The sequence below is a fragment of the Mytilus trossulus genome, unplaced genomic scaffold (genome assembly GCF_036588685.1).
Source record: "Mytilus trossulus isolate FHL-02 unplaced genomic scaffold, PNRI_Mtr1.1.1.hap1 h1tg000174l___fragment_2___debris__unscaffolded, whole genome shotgun sequence".
NCBI classification, from domain to species: Eukaryota; Metazoa; Mollusca; class Bivalvia; order Mytilida; family Mytilidae; genus Mytilus; species Mytilus trossulus.
The window spans coordinates 13,668-38,293 of NW_026963307.1; the positions used below are offsets into that span (position 1 = coordinate 13,668).

Here is a 24,626-nt window from a genome sequence, read left to right on the forward strand (position 1 = left end):
TGGGATGTCAACAAACTAAATGCAAAAACAAAAGCTTATGCACATCAAACAAATGGATAACAACTGTGTTATTTCTGACTTGGTACAGTCATATTTTTATGTAGAAAATGGAAGATTAAACTTGGTGTTATCGCTAGCTAAACCTCTCACTTTAATGACAGACACATCAAATTTAAGTATATTGATAGCAATGTGGGAACAGTAAATTAGAATATAAGGACAAGATATTTGTTATTAAACATTTATTTGTTGTATCTATTTATTCAGAAAAAATATAATGCAAAGCAACTAATTTTCACGAGCGATTTATTTTCGCGACTTCCGCGAGTAGAAAAATAACGAGAATAAAAATAGTCGCGAATATGTTTAACTTGGATCTTTTCTTATTAAACTACTTTTAGTAAATTAGATAATTGCGAAATTAAATCGTCTCAATGTGAAATAGAAATGGCTAAACGCGAAATAAAGTTTCCGCGAAAATAAGTTGGTTTACAGTATAGAAATTAGTAATAAACTATATATCTTAGTACTGTGTTATCATCTATTAATGTGTGGTAGTGTTTAATATAAACTGCAACTAAAATCTGCCCGAATTTTTCTACCAAGTTTCATTGTAGCATTTATGAGGTACTTGGCGCAAGGGATATATTTTAAAAATACAATTCCGTCAACTCATACATCTTTAAAAAACATGCAGTAAGCGGCGAAAATGCAATATGTTTAGATAATAATTGGCGTGAATAAAACATCTTAAATTAGCAATTGGCGCGAATCATGCATCTGAAAATAAATATTAGCGCAAATGCGATATCTTAAATAATAATTGCTAAAAATGAAACATCTAAAAATATCAACTAACGCAAATGAAACATCTTAAAATAACAATTGGCACACATGATTCATCTTAAAATGACAATTGGCGCAAAGGAAACATCTCAAAATAGCAAATTGTGCCAATAATACATCTTAAAATAACATTAAACGCAAAGGTCTGCAACCGTTTCAAAACGTTATATGACGTTCAAATAATTGTTTTTTCTAATGTATTTTCAATATATTTGTATCATAAAATTCGTGAGCATATTCTGTTTATTTTAACAATTTCATTTTTGAAAGGTATGGGTATTAGAGACCAGTTTGTTTTTCAATATCCGTTATTCAATATCCAACCGGCTGCTACCAGTCGTTAAGATAATCCAATATAGTAGAAAATCATTCAAAATGAAAATATTTGATGACATTAAAAACGTGATTTTTCATAGTTAAGAGGAGTGAAAAGATAGGTATGAAATCGTTGTACAAATGTATGTCTCCTTCAAGCTGTCGTGAATTCTCTTTGTCTTCGAATATAAATCCGTAAATGTCAGTTGCATATTTGTCTTTATGTAATATAAAGTTTTATATAATGACATCAAAGATGTAATTGCATATACAATATATTATACAAAAACAAAAACCGATATCAACGGAGGGCCTAGTTTGTCACTTGTCAGCTAAAAATTGTCAAACTTTTAAGACAAAAGACACGGAGGAATCGTGAGACCCCTCTCAATCTTCCCAATATCATACAGACAGTTAGTTAATATGTAAATACTAACGTGACTAAAAGTAATTGTGGTAGACTTCCTGTCTTCAATGTTTACGGAGGGCCCAAAGTGCCAGTTGATTATTCAAAATATATAGTAAAAACGTACCCGAGACAACGTAAAAGACGGTGGGCCCCTTGGTCTTCCAATGTCCATAACATTCGACGAAATCATAGACTCTGTATACATAGAGGTTAAATCAAAAGGATATCTCAGAATAATATCATCTGCAATATCTACGGAGGGATTGTCACTTTTCAACTATAAATTGTCAAATTTCAAAACAAAGGGACAATTTTGAGAACCCCTGACCTGTTAGCTGCCGATAGAATATTGAATATCGAATATCAAATAACGAACTGCTCGCTAACTTCACATGCATATTTTTTAATAGTAAAGTTTCCGAGGAGTTTAATATTTACCAAACAAGGACAACTCCGAGTGCTGGAATTTCTCGTTACATTGAAGACCTGTTGGTGACCTTCCGCTGTTGTTTTTTCTATGGTCGGGTTGTTGTCTCTTTGATACATTCCCCATTTCCATTCTCAATTTTATATTGTAAAATATCTTTATTCAAGGGGAAATACCCCTAAGTCATGTTTATTTCAAAATGACTATTACCAATGTGTTTTCAATGACTGAGCGGAGCTGACGTTTTAATTTGCATAGGGACGACAATATGCTCGAATATGTGTGTGATAAGGATGCCGATTGTCGTTAAATTTGTTATTACTGATTTCTAATCACCTATCATTGTCACCCAACTGAAATACAAATAAACTGAGTGTATGATATGGGACGAAAAAATAGTTAAAGATTTATACTCTATATGTGTGCTTAAGTAGGGTATTAAAGTATCTGCTATTGCATTATTCTGCTTGAAACCTTTCTGTTTGTGTATTTTAAACCTGATTTATATAACAAACAAAAAAATGTTTAACCGTGACCATTCGTTCCTTACTTAATTATTATCAATTTTATATGCGACCCCCCCCCCCCCTCCTTGTCCACCCATCCACAAATGCCTTCGGAATATAAGGAGACGCGGACCCAGAAATGTTCATAAAGGGGATGCGTTGACTGCCTAAGAGAGGGCTGCGTTTATGTCTCGATGATACCCTAAATAGTCAACCAAAGGTTTCCCACAAAAAGGGGGACCCCTCTGAAACCGCCTGTGATGAAAAGAAGAAAAAAGTATTTCAAAACATTTTATAGAATAACGACATATGCATATTGTGCAACTGCTGTTCCTGTCGTAGTAGTTTTACTTTTATATCAACATAATCCAAAATGTGACAATAGTTTTACTTTTATATCAACATAATCCAAAATGTGACAATTTTTACTTAAGAATTGAATGCTTCTTTTTGTAAATTTATTGGGGTGTAAAAGCGTTGACCGAAGCACATTTTGTATGAAGCGCGGAAGCGCTTCATTCTAAAAATGTGTGCACGGTCAACGCTTTTACAATTATTATACTATAAAGTTACAAAAAGAAGCATTCAATACTTATAATTACATTTTTTTAGCTATGATCATAAAAACACGAATTTTATGTATCTTTCTTATTTAATTCACCTGTGCACTTTATTGTTGGACCACGTGTTATCATGAATGAAAAGTTGTATTGAGCAATGCAACTGCTTACGGAATAACGCGTGATGTGCAGTTAGCCAATCAGAATAAAGTATTATAATGAAACATACATCTAATGTAATTATATGTTTTAAACTCCGCTTTACAAGAAAATAAACAGTTCACTGTGTCTCATTATTTTATGCAAAAAAACATATGGTGTTTACATATTTTAACCGGAGGAATGACCATAACTGGAAACATCATTGGTGAATTTATTCCTAGACACATATATATGTAGATGTACAGGTCTATCGTGAGCGAACGTGTGAACTCCGTCCAGTCTAGTGAAATAAGATCACGAAATAATTTATATCGTAAGATTTGTTTTTTGAAAAGAGCCCTTGAAAAGTATTGACTTATTTACACGTCTATAAGGAGTTCATAAAGTATACATAAAAACATGACATGAACATTTAAAATACTTAAACTAAATTTGAATTACAACGGTTACAGTTACAATTCAGAAAAACAACAAATAAGACGTAAGTCTTTTTATTGATTAAAAACAACTGTTTAAAGTGGAGTGGTTTTGAGTTGTAAAATCATAAATATATAATAAAAACGTCGAAAGCAAGATCTGGTGGAGAGTCTTATCATTGGCAATTATACCACATCTTCCTTTATTTTTTTTATAACAGATGTGTATAGAATGAGGATCGACGTGTAGAATAACATTGAAGCCGTTGTAGCCGGTTTGTTTAGTTGTTGGTATACACGTTTATTTAGTAGTTGGTGTAGACTTTTGTTTAGAAGTTAGTGTAGACTTTGTTTAGAAGTTGGTGTAGACTTTTATTTAGAAGTTGGTGAAGCCGTTTAATGATTGTATTAAAGAAGGTAAGAACAAAATCAGAATGTTTAATAAGTACTTCAAAGTAAAATAATATTTAAAAAAAACTCAGAGAATAATTCAATAAGAAAGTTCATTAAACAAATGGAAAAATCAAACGCTCATAAACATCAAACGAATGGATACGAATGGATAGCAACTGTCATAATCCTGACTTGATACATGCATTTTCTTATGTAGAAAATGGTGGATTAAACTTGGATTTATAGCTAGCTGAACCTCTCTCTTACTGATTATGTGTCATATAAATTGATGGTCTCTGTTTTTTTAGCAACTACAGCTCGAATGTTCCCGTATTTTTCTATCATGTTTCATAGTAGTATTATATAGTACTTTGCGCAAATTATACCCCTTAAAATTACAATTTGCGCAATTGATATATCTTAAAATAAACATTGGAGCAAATGGTATATCTTAAAATAACAATTGGCGCAAATTCAATATTTAAAAAAAAATTAAAATAACAATTGGCCCAGTGATGCATTTGAAAATAACATTAGCACAATCTTAAATAACAATTGCCTTAAATAAAACATGACAAATTAACAACTGACGCTAATGACACTTTAAAATAACAATTGTTACATATGATACATCTTAAAATGACAATAGTCGCAAAGGAAACATCTCAAAAAAGCAATTTGCGCAATTGATACATCTTATAATATCAGTAGGCGCAAAAGGACTGCAGCCGTAGTTATTGAACCTTTTCGAAACGCTATTTATTTTAACATTCATATATTTGTCCATAAAACAATTGAACTTTCTTGAGCGTATTTTGTTTATTTTAGCGATTTATTTTTTGAATACCAAAATTCCACTTGGATTTTATTATAATCTGTACATTGTATACTTGATTTTTTCTATTGACGCAGGGTATTATTGGTCAATAATTTAACTTTTCTCGTTACTATACATACATATAGCCATTTAGATGACAATTGATACGGTGCTTTTTGTCCGCAATTTGCTTTTTGTCCGCTTTTGCTTTTTGTCCGATTATTTTGCTTTTTGTCCGATACTTTTGCTTTTTGTCCGTTGCTTTTTGTCCGTTTTGCTTTTTGTCCGATAATTTTGCTTTTTGTCCGATACTTTTGCTTTTTGTCCGTTGCTTTTTGTCCGTTTTGCTTTTTGTCCGATAATTTTGCTTTTTGTCCGACACTTTTGCTTTTTGTCCGTTGCTTTTTGTCCGTTTTGCTTTTTAGCTCACCTGGACCATAGGACTAAGTGAGCTTTTCTCATCATTCATCGTCGTCATTAATTTTTACAAAAATCTTCTCTTCTGAAACTACTGGCAAAATTAAAGCAAACATGGCCAAAATCATCCTTCGGGTATTTAGTTTCAAAAAAGTATCCGATGACCCCGCCCAATAATTAAGATGGCCGCAATGTCTAAAAATAGAACATCGCATAAAATGTAGATTTTGGCTTATATATCTGAAACAAAACCATAGAGACAATCTAACAAGGGATAAGAACATTTCGCCTCATAAAATAATGTGGACCAGTCAGAACTTTTCATGTGGGACAATATGAGCTCTTAATTTAAAAAAAAGTGGGACAATCGAGAATAAGCCCTACAGACATGAGCAATTCTAAAATAAAGACGGTTGATGTATCTCTTTTAAATTTTCTATTAAAAAGTGTTTTACATTTACGAATGCACTATATTGTATCTGTATCTAAAATATTAAACGCATTTATTTCGTGATAGAAATTAAGTAAATGCTTAAGTAACCATTTTATTACTTTTCCCCCTCTTTTCGAGTTTGTCAAACAAAAATAAACTACTTTGTTGAAAATGCTGTTGTGTTAACCAAAGTTTCCTTAATCTTATTACTTGAATAACCTCGAACTTCCTCGTCATTTGGATATAGTTGCTAAATAATTCCGAAATGTATGGATTAATACAGTTTATCTAAATAAATAGCTACACATGTATTACGTAAACTTTGTGATAGTGTTCCAAAAATGAAGTTTGTTTGTTTGTTATATTTGTAATATTTGTAATGTTTAAGAAAAATAAAGTTGTTGGAAATATGACGAAAATATTACCAGACTTAAAAAAGTTTTTTTTTTAACTGAAATGTTGCAAAATATTTTGGAGCGACTGTCAATCGGCCATTCGCATATAAGTGCAAATGGTGACTATATATTATTAGCGGGAAGAAGAAACTGTGCGTTTAAGCAATAACATGTCGTAAATGTGTGCACTTCCACATGTAGCAAACGCCGACACCATTTAACATAATGATAAAACTATTCAAACGAGAAAACCATTGATTTACAAAACACTATACGACAAACAAATACAGAAACAAGCAATAGCTATTGAATTACAGATTGAAACTCCGTTCCTGACTTATTCGTATGATTATCATATATAATATTAGCGCGGTTAAACATCAATTTAGAATTTCAATAACGAAACCATCACTCAAGGATTATTTGATTTGATAAATTTCTAAACTATTCTAAAGTTTCGAGCATATAAAAAAGAAGATGTGGTATGATTGCCAATGAGACAACTATCCACAAAAGACCAAAATGACACAAACATTAACAACAATAGGTCAACAATGAGCAAAGCCCATACCGCATAGTCAGCTATAAAAGGCCCCGATAAGACAATGTAAAACAATTCAAACGAGAAAACTAACGGCCTTATTTAAGTAAAAAAATTTGTAAGGGTTCCGCGGAACCCAGTGTCTCGCCTACTTTTGCTGTAAATCGCAGGCTCAACAAAAATGAGGAAAAAAATCAATAAAAATATTCCTTTTGATACAATCTTCTGATTATAAGAAGCTTCTGTCCAAGTTTGGTTAAAATCCAGGATAGTTTATGAATCTAATAAATATTTTAATAACAACTGCAGACTGTACATGTATGTATGGTTCACCCTGCCACATTTTTGTGCCTGTCCCAAGTCAGGAGCCTCTGGTCTTTGTTAGTCTTGTATTATTTTAATTTAAGTTTCTTGTGTACTATTTGGAAATTAGTATGGCGTTCATTATCACTGGACTAGTATATATTTGTTTAGGGGCCAGCTAAAGGACACCTCCGGGTGCTGGAATTTCTTAATACATTGAAGACCTGTTGGTGACCTTCCACTGTTGTTTTTTCTATGGTCGGGTTGTTGTCTCTTTGATACATTCACCATTTCCATTCTCAATTTTATTAACTGGAAGAAAATCTAAGTCCATTTAAAAGTAAGATACGGAAAAAAATTGATTTATTATTTAACAAAATTTACTTCTGGATACTATTTTATGATCATTATTAAGCTTCTGTCCAAGTTTGGTACAAACCCAGGATAGTTTAAGAAAGTTATTAAAATTTTAAAAACTTTAACCACAGAGTGAATGAAATGTTTCCTTGCAGAAAAACTATGTCTATTTAAAAGTAAAATATGGAAAAAATGGATTTATTTTTTTACAAAATTTACTTCTGGATACTATCTTATGATCATAAACAAGCTTCTGTCCAAGTTTGGTAAAAACACAGGATAGTTTAAGAAAGTTATTAAATTTTTTAAAACTTTATCCACAGGGTGAATGTAATGTTTCCCCGCAGAAAAACTAAGTCCATTTAAAAGTAAAATATGGAAAAAATGGATTTATTTTTTTACAAAATTAACTTCTGGATACTATCTTATGATCATAAACAAGCTTCTGTCCAAGTTTGGTAAAAACCCAGGATAGTTTAAGAAAGTTATTAAAATTTTAAAAACTTTAACCACAGAGTGAATGTAATGTTTCCCCGCAGAAAAACTAAGTCCATTTAAAAGTAAAATATGGAAAAAATGGATTTATTTTTTTACAAAATTTACTTCTGGATACTATCTTATGATCATAAACAAGCTTCTGTCCAAGTTTGGTACAAACCCAGGATAGTTTAAGAAAGTTATTAAAAATCTAAAAACTTTAACCACAGAGTGAATGTGTTGTTTCCCAGTAGAAAAACTAAGTCCTTTTATAAGTAAAATTCAGAAAAAATGGAATTTTATTTTTACAAAATTAACTTCTGGATACTATCTTATGATCATAAAGAAGCTTCTGTCCAAGTTTGGTAGAAATCCAGTATAGTTTAAGAAAGTTATTAAAATTTCAAAAACTTTAACCACAGAGTGAATATTTGTTGACGCCGCCGACGACGGAATGTAGGATCGCTTAGTCTCGCTTTTTCGACTAAAGTCGAAGGCTCGACAAAAATGAACGAAAAACAAATATGTAACACATAAACAAACGACAACCACTGAATTACAGGCTCCTGACTTGGGACAGGCACATATTTAAATAATGTGCCGAAGTTAAACATATTAGCGGGATCCCAACCCTCCCCCTAACCTGGGACAGTGGTATAATAGTACAACATAAGAACGAACTATAAAAATCAGTTGAAAAAGGCTTAACTCATCAGATAGAAACAAATACAAGAGGACGTGGCCGGGTACTTATACATCCCGACACAAAAAGACACAATGAACAGATCTGAGAGTACTCGCAGTTATCTGACAGCTATTTCAAAGCCACTAACAACTAATAAAAAGTCATGCCTCTGAGACTTAACATTCGTTTAAGTCTTTGAATATCCCATGTATTCTACAAATTGGTGTACGTACACCATTGCTCACACGTATGATGATGACAGACTAACTTACGACCAGAATGAATAAGAATTAGTCTATATAACAAGATCTAAAATATTTCTAGTGTAAAAGACTTTAACCTCGCCACATTATTTATGTATGTGCCTGTACCAAGTCAGGAGCCTGTATATTCAGTGGTTGTCGTTTGTTTATGTGTTACATATTTGTTTTTTCATTTATTTTTTTGACATAAATAAGGCCGTTAGTTTTCTCGTTTGAATTGTTTTACATTGTCTTATCGGGGCCTTTTATAGCTGACTATGCTGTATGGGCTTTCCTCATTGTTGAAGGCCGTACGGTGACCTAATGCTGTTAATGTCTGTGTCATTTTGGTCTTTTGTGGATAGTTGTCTCATTTGCAATAATACCACATCTTCTTTTTTATAAGAATGCCATTTCCTCACACGTACAATTATTACTTCATTTTCTTTTTTTCACTCATCTAATTATTATGTCTATTTTAATTCAATATTGTATCCATATAAATGTATATGAACGCTTACATATATATAATTATTGCGATATCATATATAAGAGAGAGTCAAAGTGTACCAAAGGATAATCACACTAAAAAGGGTTGAAACAAACCAACAAAGCCGCAGCTGAATGAAAAACAACAAGATACACAACAGTCCACAAAACAAATGGTCCGAGAACACAATTAATTCGTAGTGCATTTCTTTTAGAACATAAATGAAAATTTAAAAAAATCCAACCTGCGCTTTCTCAATGAAACTTTTACAGTGTGTTGTACTATTTTTGGGACAAATTATATCAAAATTATAGAAAACTTCATCGCGTCTAACTCAAAATATGGACAATTTTGTGTTTAGGGTGTATTGAAATCTTTTGACAGCTTCCGAAGTGCTAATTTTTAACTTTTTTCAGCTGGACCAAATCACTACTTTCCTGTAAAATTCTGGACCCAAATTTTTTTACAGTGTAATTTCACCACCCCCACCCCCTACTTACAATTTGAGGCATTAAACAAGGAGAAATAAATTTGGAAGGGGTATAAAAGTTATTGGCAAGTAACCCACTGTTATCACTAGGGACTAATAACGAAAATCAAGGGACGACAATTGTGGTCTCGGACGAAATTATTGAAATTTAAAATCTGAGCAACAAGAACCAATGCAACTGTGATGATGTATGGTTAACTGGAAGAGTAAGATAATCCTGCTCCGTCCATTAAGTTTTAAAAAGTCATGTATTAAAATCAAACTCTCGAACACGTTGTCTTGGAAGATAATTATTCCAAGGGGTCCTTAATAGTTGCTTTTTGATAATCCTATAAGGAGTTTATAATTTAACTCCTTGCGAACACTTTCATAAGGAACGAAAATTCCCAGCTGCATCTTTTTGAAAAGATTGCAAATATTGTTTAAATAAAATAGGGTATCCTATTTCAAACCACGCGTCTCGGAAAATCTCATTTTAGGGCACTAGAGGTTAAATTTGTAGTGATTCGATAATAATACATGGATTTCTCGCGAAAACATCGTTAAGGCGAAATTTAAAGTTTGTCTTGGCTGATTGAAGAAATTTCACAATAAAAACTGAAACGCAAAAACGCAAAAACGCATAAAGATGTTTATTCAGGACAATAACTTATATAAAACAACAGCAGAAATACATATATTGTTTCACCAATGGAGGTTGTAAAATACTGTAGGTGATACTTAAACGTAATGTTCTATTTATTTACTTTTTGTTGTTAAGGGGACTGGAGGGTATTAATCCATTATTTTTGAAATATGCATGTAGGATTTTGCTTGTTTTTCTATAGATGAACTTTTATCATATACTAAATAGAAAAATCAAATAAAAACATGGGGTTATCGTTCACTTAAGCTCACAATCTGCCCTCGAAAGAAGCAACCATTTTTGTTAAGGTACTTTTTTTAAGTTGAACTAATAGGAGAAATAGAGAGATATATATATCGAAATAAAAAAGAACTAAATTACAGAAATGGATTTAATTTTACAACTGTTTAGTTTACGTAAAGCATATTTGAAAAATATCTATAGGTCACCGATGAGTTGAAATAGACATTTTAATTCTCATACCAAAACAAAATGTCATTATTGCACTAAAGGGAGACAATTTGGAGCTTTTACAGTGATATAAACATTTGAATAATAAATCTGAGGCCAAAATCATTCGATTTTTTGGGTTGATTTTTGAGCCAATTCATAAAGTTATAACTAATAGTGTAATAAATAAAATTTGTAATGAAAACAAAAATGATAAATTTTTTGCTGAAATTACTGAAATCTAAATTTTGTTTTGCTGTTCTGAGTGTTCAAGATGTTACATGCAGCTAAAATATTGGTAAAACATTTGAAAAAATACTGATCTGTATAAAATTTACACAAAAGTAAACGATGAAAGCCACTGGAATGCAGTCTAGGACTCGGATAAATAAGCACATTTAAACAAGAGTGCACACACTGAAATGTCTCGCCTACTTTACTCATTATTAATATTATGTTGATAGCCCTAAGTATAAAGATTTATTACAACTGCCACATAAACTTAACATTAACCAAGATAGCTAAACAAAGACCAAATGAATTATGAAAATGAGGTAAAGGTCAGACGAACCATACCCGGCAGACATGAACAGCTAACAATTCTTCGATACAACAAATATACTTGACCTATTACTTATAGTTTAAGAAAAACAGACCAAAACACAAAAACTTAACACTGTGCAATGAACCGTGAAATTGAGGTCAAGGTCAAATAAAACCTGGGAGACTTATATATAGATCATAAGATATTTTCATGAACCAAATATAGTGACCTTTGGCATATAATATTAGATAAAAAGACCAAAACTCAAAAATTGAACTTTGACCACTGAACCATGAAAATGAGGTCAAGGTCAGATGATATCTTCCCGCTAGACATGTACACCTTACAATCATTCCATACAACAAATATTGTAGACTCATTGAACCGTGAAAATGAGGTCAAGGTCAGATGACACCTGCCAGTTGGACATGTACACCTCACAGTCCTTCCATACACCGAATATGCTAGCCCTGTTGCTTATAGTATCTGAGATGTGGACTTGACCACCAAAACTTATTCTAACCTTTGTTCACTGATCCACGAAATGAAGTCGAGGTTAAGTGAAAACTGTCTGACGGGCATGAGTACCTTGCAAGGTACGCACATACCAAATATAGTTATCCTATTACTTATAATACTAGAGAATTTAACATTACAAAAATTCTGAACTTTTTTTTCAAGTGATCACTGAACCATGAAAATGAGGTCAAGGACATTGGACATGTGACTGACAGAAACTTCGTAACATGAGGCATCTATATACAGAGTATGAAGCATCCAATTCTTCCACCTTATAAAATATTAAGCTTTTCAGAAGTTAACTTACGCCGCCGCCTCCGCCGCCGCCGCCGCCGCCGGATCACTATTCATATGTCGAGCTTTCAGCAACAAAAGTTACAGGCTCGACTAAAATGACAGGTTATATGAACTGAGTGGCAATAAAAGCACAAGTCTAACACTTGCTTTTTAAAAAATTAAAATCTTTATTTAAAATGGTAATCTTTAAACAAACAAAAATTGAATATGAAAATTTACAATTCCAACAATAGATCGATATTAAACAGAAATGTTTCATTATCATTTTTCGGCTACAATTGGTATATGAACCATCCAAATGTCAAAATATCAACATAGAGTATTTACAAAGAATGTTTCTGTTATGTTGTGCAACTAAATCTCTACAGCAGATGGTAGTGACAACACTAGATGTTAATTAGGATATAGCGAAATGTCACTTTTGTCCACGAAGGTAGCAAATTGTCGGTGTGACTATCGCTGACGGCTTTTGGTTACACACGATATGGTTGTTGGTCATGTTGTTATCATCAAGGGAAGGTCATCGTGCTCTTAATTTCCACACAAACTGATATAGCTCCAAAGGTTTAACAATGAACACCAATGGACACTCATGTCAATTGGAAGGCCACGCGGAATCAATATCGGAGATGTTAAAGACAAATGCATCGGTCATGCTGGGCTTTTGTTGCTTAATGTCTAAATGGACATGGCCTACAATTAAAAGATCCTTTTGCGGAATTTGTGGATTATTTGGTCAACTGTATACAGTCTACGAGCAATTGCATCCTGGGAAAAGCCTCATTAGATAAACCCCAATTTGTTTGTAATTGGTTGTCAGAAAGACCTGGCATATAGTCTTATATTTATTGACCTTACTTATTTACAATAAGGGATAAGCCAGCGAGTAAGTCAGCAAAGGTTTAGGGAAGTACCTTGTTATATAAAAAAGTCGAAATAAACAATTGCCGGCTGGCCAAGAGATTCTCCACGTGGGGTATGATGCCAGAGGTAGAAGTAGGCATTGCCTTAAAAAAGGCACAGATCACTTAGGCCCAAGACCCGTACGAGTTTGACAACAATGAATTAAAAGGGTAAGGTGGTACCTCTGTTTGCAACGAAGTCGAAATACACTTTAATAATTGCCGGCTGGCCAAACTAAAAGATTCTCCACGTAGGCCATTTTACCAGAGATAGAGGAGGGCATTGCCATACAAATTTCTTATAACACTTATGCCCTAGACCCGTACGAGTTTGACAATTATGAATCAAAAGGGGGAGATGGTACCTCTGTTTACAACAAAGTCGAAATAAAGTATTGCCGGCTGGCCAAACTAAGAGGTTCTCCACGTAAGCCATTTTACCAGAGATAGATATGGTAATTGCCTTTAAAATGGCATATAACACTAATTCCAAAGACCTGTACGATTTTGCCTGCAAGGGGTTAAAAATAAAAGGTGTTGCCTTTGTTTACAACGAAGTCGAAATAAACCTCTACCTCTGGTATAATGATCCACGTAGAGAACTTGGCCTACCGGCTACAGTTATTTTGACTTTAATGTGAACAGAGGTACCACCTCCTCATTTTAGCTCTTTACTGACAAACTCGTACGGGTATATGCCATATATTTGCTATATAGATATAGGAAGATGTGGTATGAGTGCCAATGAGACAACTCTCCATCCAAATAACAATTTAAAAATTAAACCATTATAGGTTAAAGTACGGCCTTCAACACGGAGCCTTGGCTCACACCGAACAACAAGCTATAAAGGGCCCCAAAATTACTAGTGTAAAACCATTCAAACGGGAAAACCAACGTTCTAATCTATATAAACAAAACGAGAAACGAGAAACACGTATATATTACATAAACAAACGACAACTACTGTACATCAGATTCCTGACTTAGGACAGGTGCAAACATTTGCGGCGGGATTAAACGTTTTAATGGATCCAAACCTTCTCCCTTTTTCTGAAACAATAGCATAACATCACAACATAGAAAAACATACAATAAAATATCAATTGGCAGACTTAACTCAATCAAAAAACATATGATTACACAATGAACGAATAAATTTGATCTGCGATATCTGAATACAAATGCACAGTTAATAAAATATTAGAGACAAACATTCATGACCAAAAGGCTAACAAACAAATTCAAACACACTGAGAAATATTTAACCAATCAATGTTCACTTTAGAAAAAAAACGTTTTTTTATAATCTTGAAGTTTATACAAATGTTGTAAGAATAAGTGAAAAATTGAAGATATTACAAATAATCAAAGCTGGTGTACAGACAAGATCCATATAAATAAAAAATGACAAAAAAGCATTATAAACAGTATCAACAGGTCGAAATATAGACTATTTTAAAGGCAATGACCACCTATACCTCTGGTAGCATAGCCCATGTGGTGAATCTCGTAGTTTGAACAGCCGGCAATATTTCATAACGACTTTGCGATATACTAGAATACCCTCCTTTCCTTTTGCTGGCATAAGTGCTATAAACCATTTTAAAGGCAAGGCCCACCTCTACCTCTGGTATCATGATAAACGTGGATCATCTTTTATTTTTGGCCATCCGGCAATAGTTTATTTCGACTTTGTTATATACCAGGGTACCCTCCTTACCCTTTGCTGACAAACTCGTACAGATCAATGGAATAAGAAGTATGGGCCATTTTAGATGCAATGTCCACAACTACCTTTGTTATAATGGCCTATGTGGAGAATTTCTTTGTTTGGCCAGCCGGCAATAATTCATTTCGACTTCGTTGTAAACATAGATACCACCCCCCCCCCCCTTTTAACACTTTGCTGAAGCACTGGTACGGGTCTACGGCACAAGTGGCCATTTTTGAGGCTATGGCCACTTCTACCTCTGGTATCATGGCCCATGTGGAGAATCTCTTCGATTAGTCAGCCAGCAATAGTTTATTTCGACTTTGTGATATACTTAGAAACCCCCCTTATCCTTTGCTGATTAACTTACACGGGTCTGGGACATACGTGTTATGGCTATGTTAGAGGTAATGCCTACCTCATCCTCTGATATAATACCCCGCGTATAGAATCTCTTACTTAGGCCAGTCGGCTTAATGTATATTTTCGTTGTAAAAAGAGGCATCGCATCCACCCTTTAACCCTTTTGCTGACAAACTCGTACAGGTCTAGGGCGTTAGTTTAATCAGCCATTTAAAAGGCAATGCACACATTTAACCTAGGATTAATGGCCATCTTGGAGAATCTCGTACTTAAGCAAGCCGGCAATAATTTATTTCGACTTCTTTGTAAACAGAGGTTCCAACTCCCTTTTAAACCCTTTGATGATACCGCGTACTTCTCTAGGGAATAAGTGATTTAGGCCATTTTAGAGGCAATGACAACCTCTACCTCTGGTATCATGGCCCACGCGGAGAATCTCTTAGCCTGCCAGCAATAGTTTAGTTCGACTTGATTATATACTAGGGTACCAACCTTACACTTTGCTGACTAACTCGTACGGGTCTAGGTCATACGTGCTCATGGTCATTTTATAGAGGCAATCCCTTCCTCTACCTCTCATATTATGGCCCGCGTGGATAATTTCTTAGTTTAGCCAGCGGGCAACAGTTTATTTCAACTTCGTTATATACTGGGCTAATTCATCCCCTTTTTAACTCATTGTTGACAAACTCGTTCGGGTCTATAGCATAAGTGCTATGAGCCATTTTTAAGAGAATGACTACTCCAACATCTAGTATAAGGGCGCACCTAAAAATGTCTAAGTTTGGGCAGCCGTCACTATTTTTGGTGGACTGTGTGATATATTAGAGTATTTCCCTTACCCTCTTCTTACCAACTCGTACGGGTCGAGGACAATAAGTGCCATGGCCCATGGACCATTTAAGAGGCACTGCCTACCTATACCTCTGGTATAATGGCCAACGTGGAGAATCTCTTAGTTTGAAGAGCTGGCAATAATGAGGTTTATTTTTACTTCGTGATTTACCGGCGAAACTCATGCCCCTTTTAATTCGTTGCTGATAAACTCGTTTAGATCCAGGACATAAGTGCTATAAGCCATTTATAAGGGTTTGACTACCTCTTCTTCTGGTATAATGGCCTACCTGGAGTATGTCTTAGTTTAGCCAGCTTTCAATAGTTGTTTTTTTAGACTTAGGGATATACAAGAGTATACCCCTTGCCCTCTGTTGACCAACACCTACGGGTCTAGTATATTAGTGCTTCGAGTCATTTTAGAGGTAATGCGATATATTGTAAAAGACATGAAATTTCATGTACAAATCATTTATAATGTGAGTATGGTCTATATTTAACTCCTAAAAGGACATGGTATTTTGAAGTTCAAAATGAAACCTGCCAAAAATATACACATTTTATATCGGACATAAAGCAAAATTATCGGACAAAAAGCAAAACGGACAAAAAGCAACGGACAAAAAGCAAAAGTTTCGGACAAAAAGCAAAATAATCGGACAAAAGGCAAAACGGACAAAAAGCAACGGACAAAAAGCAAAAGTTTCGGACAAAAGGCAAAATAATCGGACAAAAGGCAAAACGGACAAAAAGCAACGGACAAAAAGCAAAAGTTTCGGACAAAAAGCAAAATTATCGGACAAAAAGCAAAAGCGGACAAAAAGCGAATTGCGGACAAAAAGCACCGTATCAGACAATAAAACAAAAACAATCTACATTGTAGTTGTAACTGATCATTTTGTTTAAAAATTTCATTATTTAAAATAAGGTATAGTTGGACTTTACAAAATGGAGAATAATGGATAAAAAAAATTTAAAAATGGCTTCCAAAAAATAAGCAGAGAAATGGGCCAAAAATAAACAGTAGAGAATATTAGCCTAAATTTTTTATAGAATACAGAACGGAGGAAAATCCCCTCTAAACCCTCATAATATAGCCTTTGTTAATCGTAACTGATCGAGTTTTACAGCAAAATGCATTGGGTGTGTAAGTGAAAGTAACATTTTTGACTAGCTTGTTAGCTGAACCGTGAAGTCAATAAATGTTTTAAAAACTGTAACTGCAGACTACAATATCAACTGGAAGAAAAGTCCATTTAGAGGTAAAATCGGATAAACAGGTACAAAATTTTAACAATTTTTTCTCCTAAATGCTAGCTTTTCTTCATAAACCAGCTTCATTCAAAGTTTGGTACAAATCCAGGATAGTATAAAAAAAAAAAGGTTATTATTTTTTTCTTCAGAATTTAACCATAGAGTGAATGTATTAATGTATCCTGGCAGAAAAACTAAGTCCAATTATGAGTAAAATACGGAAAAATGAAATTTAGTGTTTTTTTGTCTACTAAAGTTGGATTCAGGTTCGACAATAATAACTAACTAAAACGCATAAAAACAATAGGTAAATTCAATAAATGTGTTGGATCTTCGTGAAGAGCAACAACTTATTCCTGTCATTGGTGATTCTTCAAAACTTTACGAATTGTTTTTCTATTGATTTTACAAAAAAAAAATATAACCCTGATACATTTAGGGAGTCAAGAAAAGTACAACTACACGCCCCTTTCATTGCAGAATATACAAACGAAACTCGTCCCCTCGAAATATGAACACTGGCGATCACGTAGGTTTTCGTGACTTGAAAACAGTGGTCGGGATAGCATCAGAGAGGTGTGGGTTCCGTAGGTTGACACCCCCTTTTTTGACAATCAATGTTTTCCAATAAGGACTTGATGGGATCCCCCTTTTATTCTTGATTATTTTAAGTAGCCGAATCCCCTTATGTGAATACACATTTTGATTCAAAGTGAAAAGTCGACGTGATTAGTGGTCTAAATAAAAATATTATAAAATTTATAATTATTGACTTGACTATGGTTTGTGAAATCTCAACGATTGTGCTGTTGGCCTCCCAGAACTCCAGACTGACATTCGGCATGCTCACTAACTTGAAAATAAAACTTTGTTGATCTAATTACTGTTATATATATGAAGTCATCTTTTCCGGTGTAGTAAACGTGTTTTTGGTTCAACAAATTTGGAAACGTTCATGATTTCGAGTGTTATGATTGCAAATGAGACAACTCTCAACAAGAGACTAAATGACACAAAACAATAACATAATTATAAAGGCTACCGTACGACCTTCAACAATGAGTAAAACCTTGATCAATGCATAGTTTATGTTGTTAATTTGATTGTTTGTTTTTTGGGGGAAACAATTTAGTTTTAGACTGTTTTGGATTGATTTGTTAATATGCATGCATGTAGTATCTAATGGGTGAATATATCTGACCCGCCACGACAATTCCATATTTATGGAGGCTTAGAGCTTTCTTACAATTTGACGAATTATACGTAAGACTCATTTAAGGGATCCTTAATTTTGACAAATTCAAATAATCGCCATGGAACTTCGATGGCGTTTCACCCTAATATTAGCCTAATAGTCATTATCCCACACGCCACGACATGAGATTCTACATGACAAATATAGTATTTCGGAACGTTCGATAGGTCCACCAGGGAAAAGAGATAACTTAATAAAATATCCTAATTATAGGCTAGTCAGAAGAAAACAATACCCCTAAAAACTTTTTAAAAAGGGCTCTATATATATAAACAAAACAATAACATCTTCATGCCTTATATATCATGTACTGTAGTACGCCGCTAGATTAACACTGACGTGGAAAGGTAACACATGTCCAGCGAAAGCTCTTTTATTGAGATCCCAGGTGGTCGTGTGGTCTAGAAAGACGGCTGCAGTGCCGGCGATTTGGTGTCACGATATCACAGTAGCATGGGTTCGAATCCCGGCGAGGGAAGAACCAAAAATTTGCGAAAGCAAATTTACAGATCTAACATTGTTGGGTTGATGTTTAGACGAGTTGTATAAACAAAACAATGTACAATCATGTTTCAATAACGTTAAATGGTTGTTTCATAACCTGCTAGTTTTTCTTTCTTTTCAAAAACATTCAATGCTTATTCTGACATCAGACTTGGACTTCTCTTAAACTGAGTTTTGCTGTGCGTACAGTTGTGTGTATGTTTTTTTCTACATTGGCCAGAGGTATAGGGGAGGGTTGACATCTCCAAAAACATGTTTAACCCCGTCGCATGTTTGCGCCTGTCCAAAGTCAGGAGCCTCTGGCCTCTGTTAGTCTTGTATGATTATTAATTTTAGTTTCTTGTGTATTATTCGGAGTTTAGTATGACGTCCATTATCACTGAACTAGCATACACATTTGTTTAGGGGCCATGCAACTGAAGGACGCCTCCGGGTGCGACAGTTTCTCGCCGCATTGAAGACCTATTGGTGGCGTTCGGCTGTTGTCTGCTCTATGGTCGGATATTTGTCTCTTTGACAAATTCCCCATTTTCTTTCTCAATCTTATTTTTTAAATAAAACATTGCGATTACAGTTATAGTTTAACATTTGATGCCTGCGATCAAAAGAGTCACACAACTTTATTTTTCACTTTCAACATAACATTTCTAAATTTGATAGAAAAAATACTTGATCACAAAATCTTTTTTTTTTAAATATATTTCACATTACTTTTTCAAAAACAATGAAGCATCCTTGTCTTGTAGATCTCCATGATTCAAAGTGACAATTTGCTGATAGTGTACTCTGACATAAAAAATAAAAATAAATGTGGATCTTGTCGTTAAATTAAGAGTATCATTTTTCAATCTCGTGAAACTCGTGCTTGAACAATTCCCGCGGAAATGTGTGTGGTCGTGTAACGTATCGGAGGTAAGTGTATTTTGACACTACTTTTCTGTATTTCCTTATTTTAAAAGCGTGTATTATTTACGATATGCTTATTTTTGAAAGATAAATTTAATTTAGAAAAGAATGCTGTTACATTATTGATATTGTGAAAATGTGATACGTGCTTTCTTACATTTTCAGTTTGACGAAAGGTACGAACGAACGTAAAAGGAGCACTTATTACATGTTTTGTCGTCTGCTTGAACAGAATGTTTTTTTTCATCAACTTGGGAAACAGAATAATTTTTTGGGGAAAAAATAACCCCCCCCCCCCCTTTTTGAAGTTAAATGGTTCTTCCCTAAATTGTTAACTATTGCATAGGACTTGTGAAGGTAAAGTGAGACTCATTATCTTCAGGTATGTGATAAGATGACAATAGAAAGATCAAATCGTCAAAGGGGGGGATAAAAAGGGGGATAATTGCACGAAAGAACGCGAAATAACATTGCCATTTCACGATGAACGAACAATTTATAAAAATTCTTGCACGTTGACATTTTTACCGAAACCACGAAACACGGTGACCACAAAACGTCCTCTTTTCCTCGACTGAGACATCAAATAGAGTGTCTTGACCATGAGACACACGATGGCAAATGCATGAAGCGGGATTTGCGTACCCATTCAGTGCACTTGAAATCACTTCCAGGTTTCGTTGGAGTTCAATTTGCTCAGTCTATGTAGTGTTTTGTGAAATTAGGGAGCTACCATTTGATTTTTATGGGGGGGGGGGGAGTTTTGAATTATAAAAAAGGCAGGATGAGACACTTGCAAAAAAAAAAAGTCAGGATGACAATTACTGTAAAAAAAGTCAGGAGAAACTAAAAAAAAAAAAAGCAGGACCGGATAGAGTGAAAAATAAAAAGGCAGGACAGAGATTACAACTAAAAAAAAATGCAGGACAACATTTTTCATCCTAGCCCCCCCCCCCCCCCCCCCCTCCCCCTAAAAATCAAATGGTAGCTCCCTTATATGTCTTGTCGTAATTCTTTTTATTTGTTTCGACTCTTATGATAGATCATCCATGTGAGAATGTCCAAATGATCTATAATGATCACTTTCTATTTCAGATGAAGAGAAGGTCAACCTTGCTGATCAGAAAAGTCTTAAAACACAAAACGTCATGGATTGTGGCCGTGTTTATATGCTATTCAGTGTTGATGCTAACAAACAATTTATACAAAGGTAATTTAATTAGCGGTGTATGTGAAACATTTTTCAAACATCAAGGCATTGCATGTTGAATATCACAGGGCGTTTGATTTGAATTTCTAAAACGAGAAAAGTTGTAAATTTTATGTTTTTGTCAGATACGCCGCTGTTGTTTATGATATATGAGGTCACACATCACAAACATACCTTAACATTGTTTTTCGTTTCTTCAGTTAGTCTTGACAAATTATAACGTCTTGGAAAAAATGAAAATGGGGAATGTGTCAAAAGAACAAATACTCGACCAAAAAGTAGGAAACAGCCGAAGGTCACTAATGGGTCTTCAATACAGCGAGATTATCCCACAAAGAGGTTGGGAACAAACCCTCTATATTGTGATTATACCTGTATAGAAGGATAAAATTATCCCTCTATAGAGAGGTATTTTTGTTTAGACTGGATTCAAATCAAAGTAGGGCAGAATGGCATTTTCTACTTATTATGGTAGTAACCTGCAACAGTATATGCACCAATTGATTTAATTAATTTAATATGCACATGCCCAGTTTGCTGCTTATCCGACTAAATGTACAATCTATTGTTCACCATGATTGAAAGCTGTGATGATCAGGAACGAGTTCAATATCGTACATGTAGCTGCTAGCCTGCTACGTAGTGCTTCGTAGATTTTGGCTATTGAACGTGTAGCTATAGACTAGTTGTTACATAGATATTTATAGCAGCTACGAAGCCGCTACGTAGCTGCTACGACATTAAACTCAACCCAGGTAAATTCCACTCACTTAATATGCCTCCCTGAGCGGAATTATCTCTCTATACAGGTATAATCACCATACAGGGTGATTGTTCCCGACCTGATAAAGATAAAGAAGAGAAAATGAAAAAGTATATATAAGAATAAAGACGTGAAGGACTATCCCTTCCCATAATCCAGACCCTCGAGGGATCTATAAAAAAACAAAATGGAAAAATATATTAAAAAAATGTACATTATAGACTGTAATTGTCACCGTTAGTTAAAAGTTGATGATTTTTTTCTGAACTTTCTAGCCGAAGATAGATGGATTGAAGTAGAATTAGGTAAAGGAGTTACTATGGAAAATATGATAAATGTTTCGAGGCCAGAAACAATTAAGGTAATTTACCTATATGTATAGTATGCTCTTTGTAAAAAAAAAACACTATATGATGCATTTCTTGTTTACATTTCCTCGCCTTGACTATGTACATAACTAATTGTCACTGAGCGTTAAGCAAACAAGAAGCAATCCATCATTATTACATATAACTGGTATTCTGCTTGTCAAATTTTAATTTTAATACAGTTGACCCTTTTTACCCCTTAAACAAGTCTTCCTACAACATTGTCAATATAAAAATTGAGATTTAGTATAATACCAATATTAATTGAGACAACAGTATGTAAAGAGTACAAATATCGTAGATTCAAGCAACCATAGGTTATCGTATGTTCAAAAGCTAAATCATACTGTCATTCACTTACAATCTACGGCGGATAGTTTATATCAGTTCCATACATGCTCCACAATACTGCACTTTTTATGATCTTTTTAGAAATAACGAATAATGAGCGAACAATTACGCGAATTAAAGCCACATAGAGTCACCCCGATATCCATTCCCTCAAATTAGTCACAGGTGGCGATGCAATGTGTTATTTTACATCTAAAAGGACATTGGCTGTCAAATTCATGTTTACCGATTCGACTCTTATTCTAATATTTGATTTATAACATACTAAAACATCTTTCCAAATTTTAAAAATTATAAAATAAACAATTTACAAGGCCTTGTCTGCTTGTTGATATGTATGGACGTTACCTGTCTGTTTTAGTCCAGACGAAATCTAAAAAAAACCCATAGAATTGACCTACAAATTAAGACTACTGATGGCCATTTAAACGATAAACATAAATATAGATAGAAATAGATGGCGAACTCTTGCAATTAGATTTTTCGCTTGCAATGGAATAATTATTCATAACCGATTTTCTTAGCTTTTTTATATTGTTGAATTGTATTCGATTCTAAAAGCGAATTATTATTTCACTATTTCACTTTCATTAATGCTTGAACAATAAAAACGTATTTTTATTGTTTTATATATCTGCCCCTTTAAAATACTAATTTTACGTTTAACAGGACCATACACTAGGTGCAATCATGGAGAGTAGAAAACATAACCTAGACAAGCATTGCTACAACAGGATTGACGTTGGAAGGTCAGATGAAGACAATTTCAAGGCACATATGCAATTTGTCCCAGAGGAGAAGATGGTATATTGTGGAATTGAGAAAGTGGGGTCGACATTTTGGCGACGTCTTATTCAGTTACTACATAAACATGAAATTAAAAGTCCGTACTCGATTAAACCTCGGGATTGTATGCAAAATTACCAATCTTTCCAATCCCAGAAGCTTGACAATTATCATGATATTTTAAAAGAAAATTCTAAATTTTTATTCGTTCGTGACCCTTACTCAAGATTATTATCCGGGTATTTGGACAAGATTTTTTCTCCTAACCCATATTATTGGTATTTAATTGGGTCAAAAGGCAAGCTGTGGAGTTTACACGAAAACAGAAAAAACACTGTGGACACGATGTTACGTTTCCGGAAATGGTGGAATATTTCATACACACCGAAGAACTAAATAAAGATCGAGATGGACATTTTTTACCAGCAACGGACCATTGTCGGCCATGTTTTGTAAAGTATGATTACATTGGTAAAATGGAGACATTTGCAAATGATGTTCATTTCATTTTGAAAGAATTCAATCTTGAAAATTATACGTCTGTTTTAAAAGATTTTAAAACGGACTCTATTTTAGATTCGATAACTGACACTGTTGAAACTTTTCGAGACGTCCGCAGTACGTTTACTAAGTGTTTAGGTATTTACGAAGGATTGCAAAGGATATGGAGAAAACTACAAATACGTGGAATTATTTCCGAACAAATTAAATTTCCGTTTAATACAAATGATGCAACTCAATTTAAACCTAGTTCGCAAACATTTAGAAATGCCATAATTAATGCTCATATTGAAACGAAAAACAAAAATAATTTGAAAGACCAAAAACGAAGATATCTTATAAGTGCGTACAATCTTCTACCAATATCAACAATGGATAAATTGCAGAAAATATTCCAAAATGACTTTCAAATATTTGGATATGATAAAAAACCAGACTATTTATACCAACCTCGACAGAAAAATATAGTAGATATTTTTAAGCTATAAATAAATACATAATTATTCTAATCAGTTTTGTGTTCATTTATTATTGATATTTGTCACACGCCTTCATGTTTATTTGTGTTTATATGACCAGAAAGATAACAAAATCGAATTATTAAATTAATGTACATTTGAAAATCATACAGCCTCGACCTTTGGTCTTGTGTGAATTATAGAGAAAGTACATTAGTGATAATATTTATTATCTTTACCAATACAATCACAGGCGCTTGTCACAGAAAAAAAATCCTGTATATCTTAATAGATCGTAATATAACCTTGTTATATTAAAGTTTATAGGGGGGGAAATCTGA

At 33.9% G+C, this 24,626-nt stretch overlaps 1 protein-coding gene across 3 annotated transcripts in view; it reads left to right on the top strand.

Moving 5' to 3' along the window:
- LOC134700845 (carbohydrate sulfotransferase 9-like) overlaps positions 1-23,967 on the top strand; it is a 31,910-nt gene extending 7,943 nt beyond the window's left edge. For 2 of the 3 annotated variants that reach the window (XM_063561999.1, XM_063561998.1), the window contains exons 2-4: positions 20,944-21,058; positions 22,097-22,182; positions 23,210-23,967. In XM_063561999.1, coding sequence (XP_063418069.1) covers positions 20,944-21,058; positions 22,097-22,182; positions 23,210-23,722 — 714 coding nt within the window. In that variant the 3' untranslated portion in view covers positions 23,723-23,967. Of the gene's footprint in view, positions 1-3,877; positions 4,059-20,943; positions 21,059-22,096; positions 22,183-23,209 lie in introns of those variants that run through there. The other variant, XM_063561997.1, reaches the window with a different exon arrangement.
- Positions 23,968-24,626: the final 659 nt, after the last annotated feature.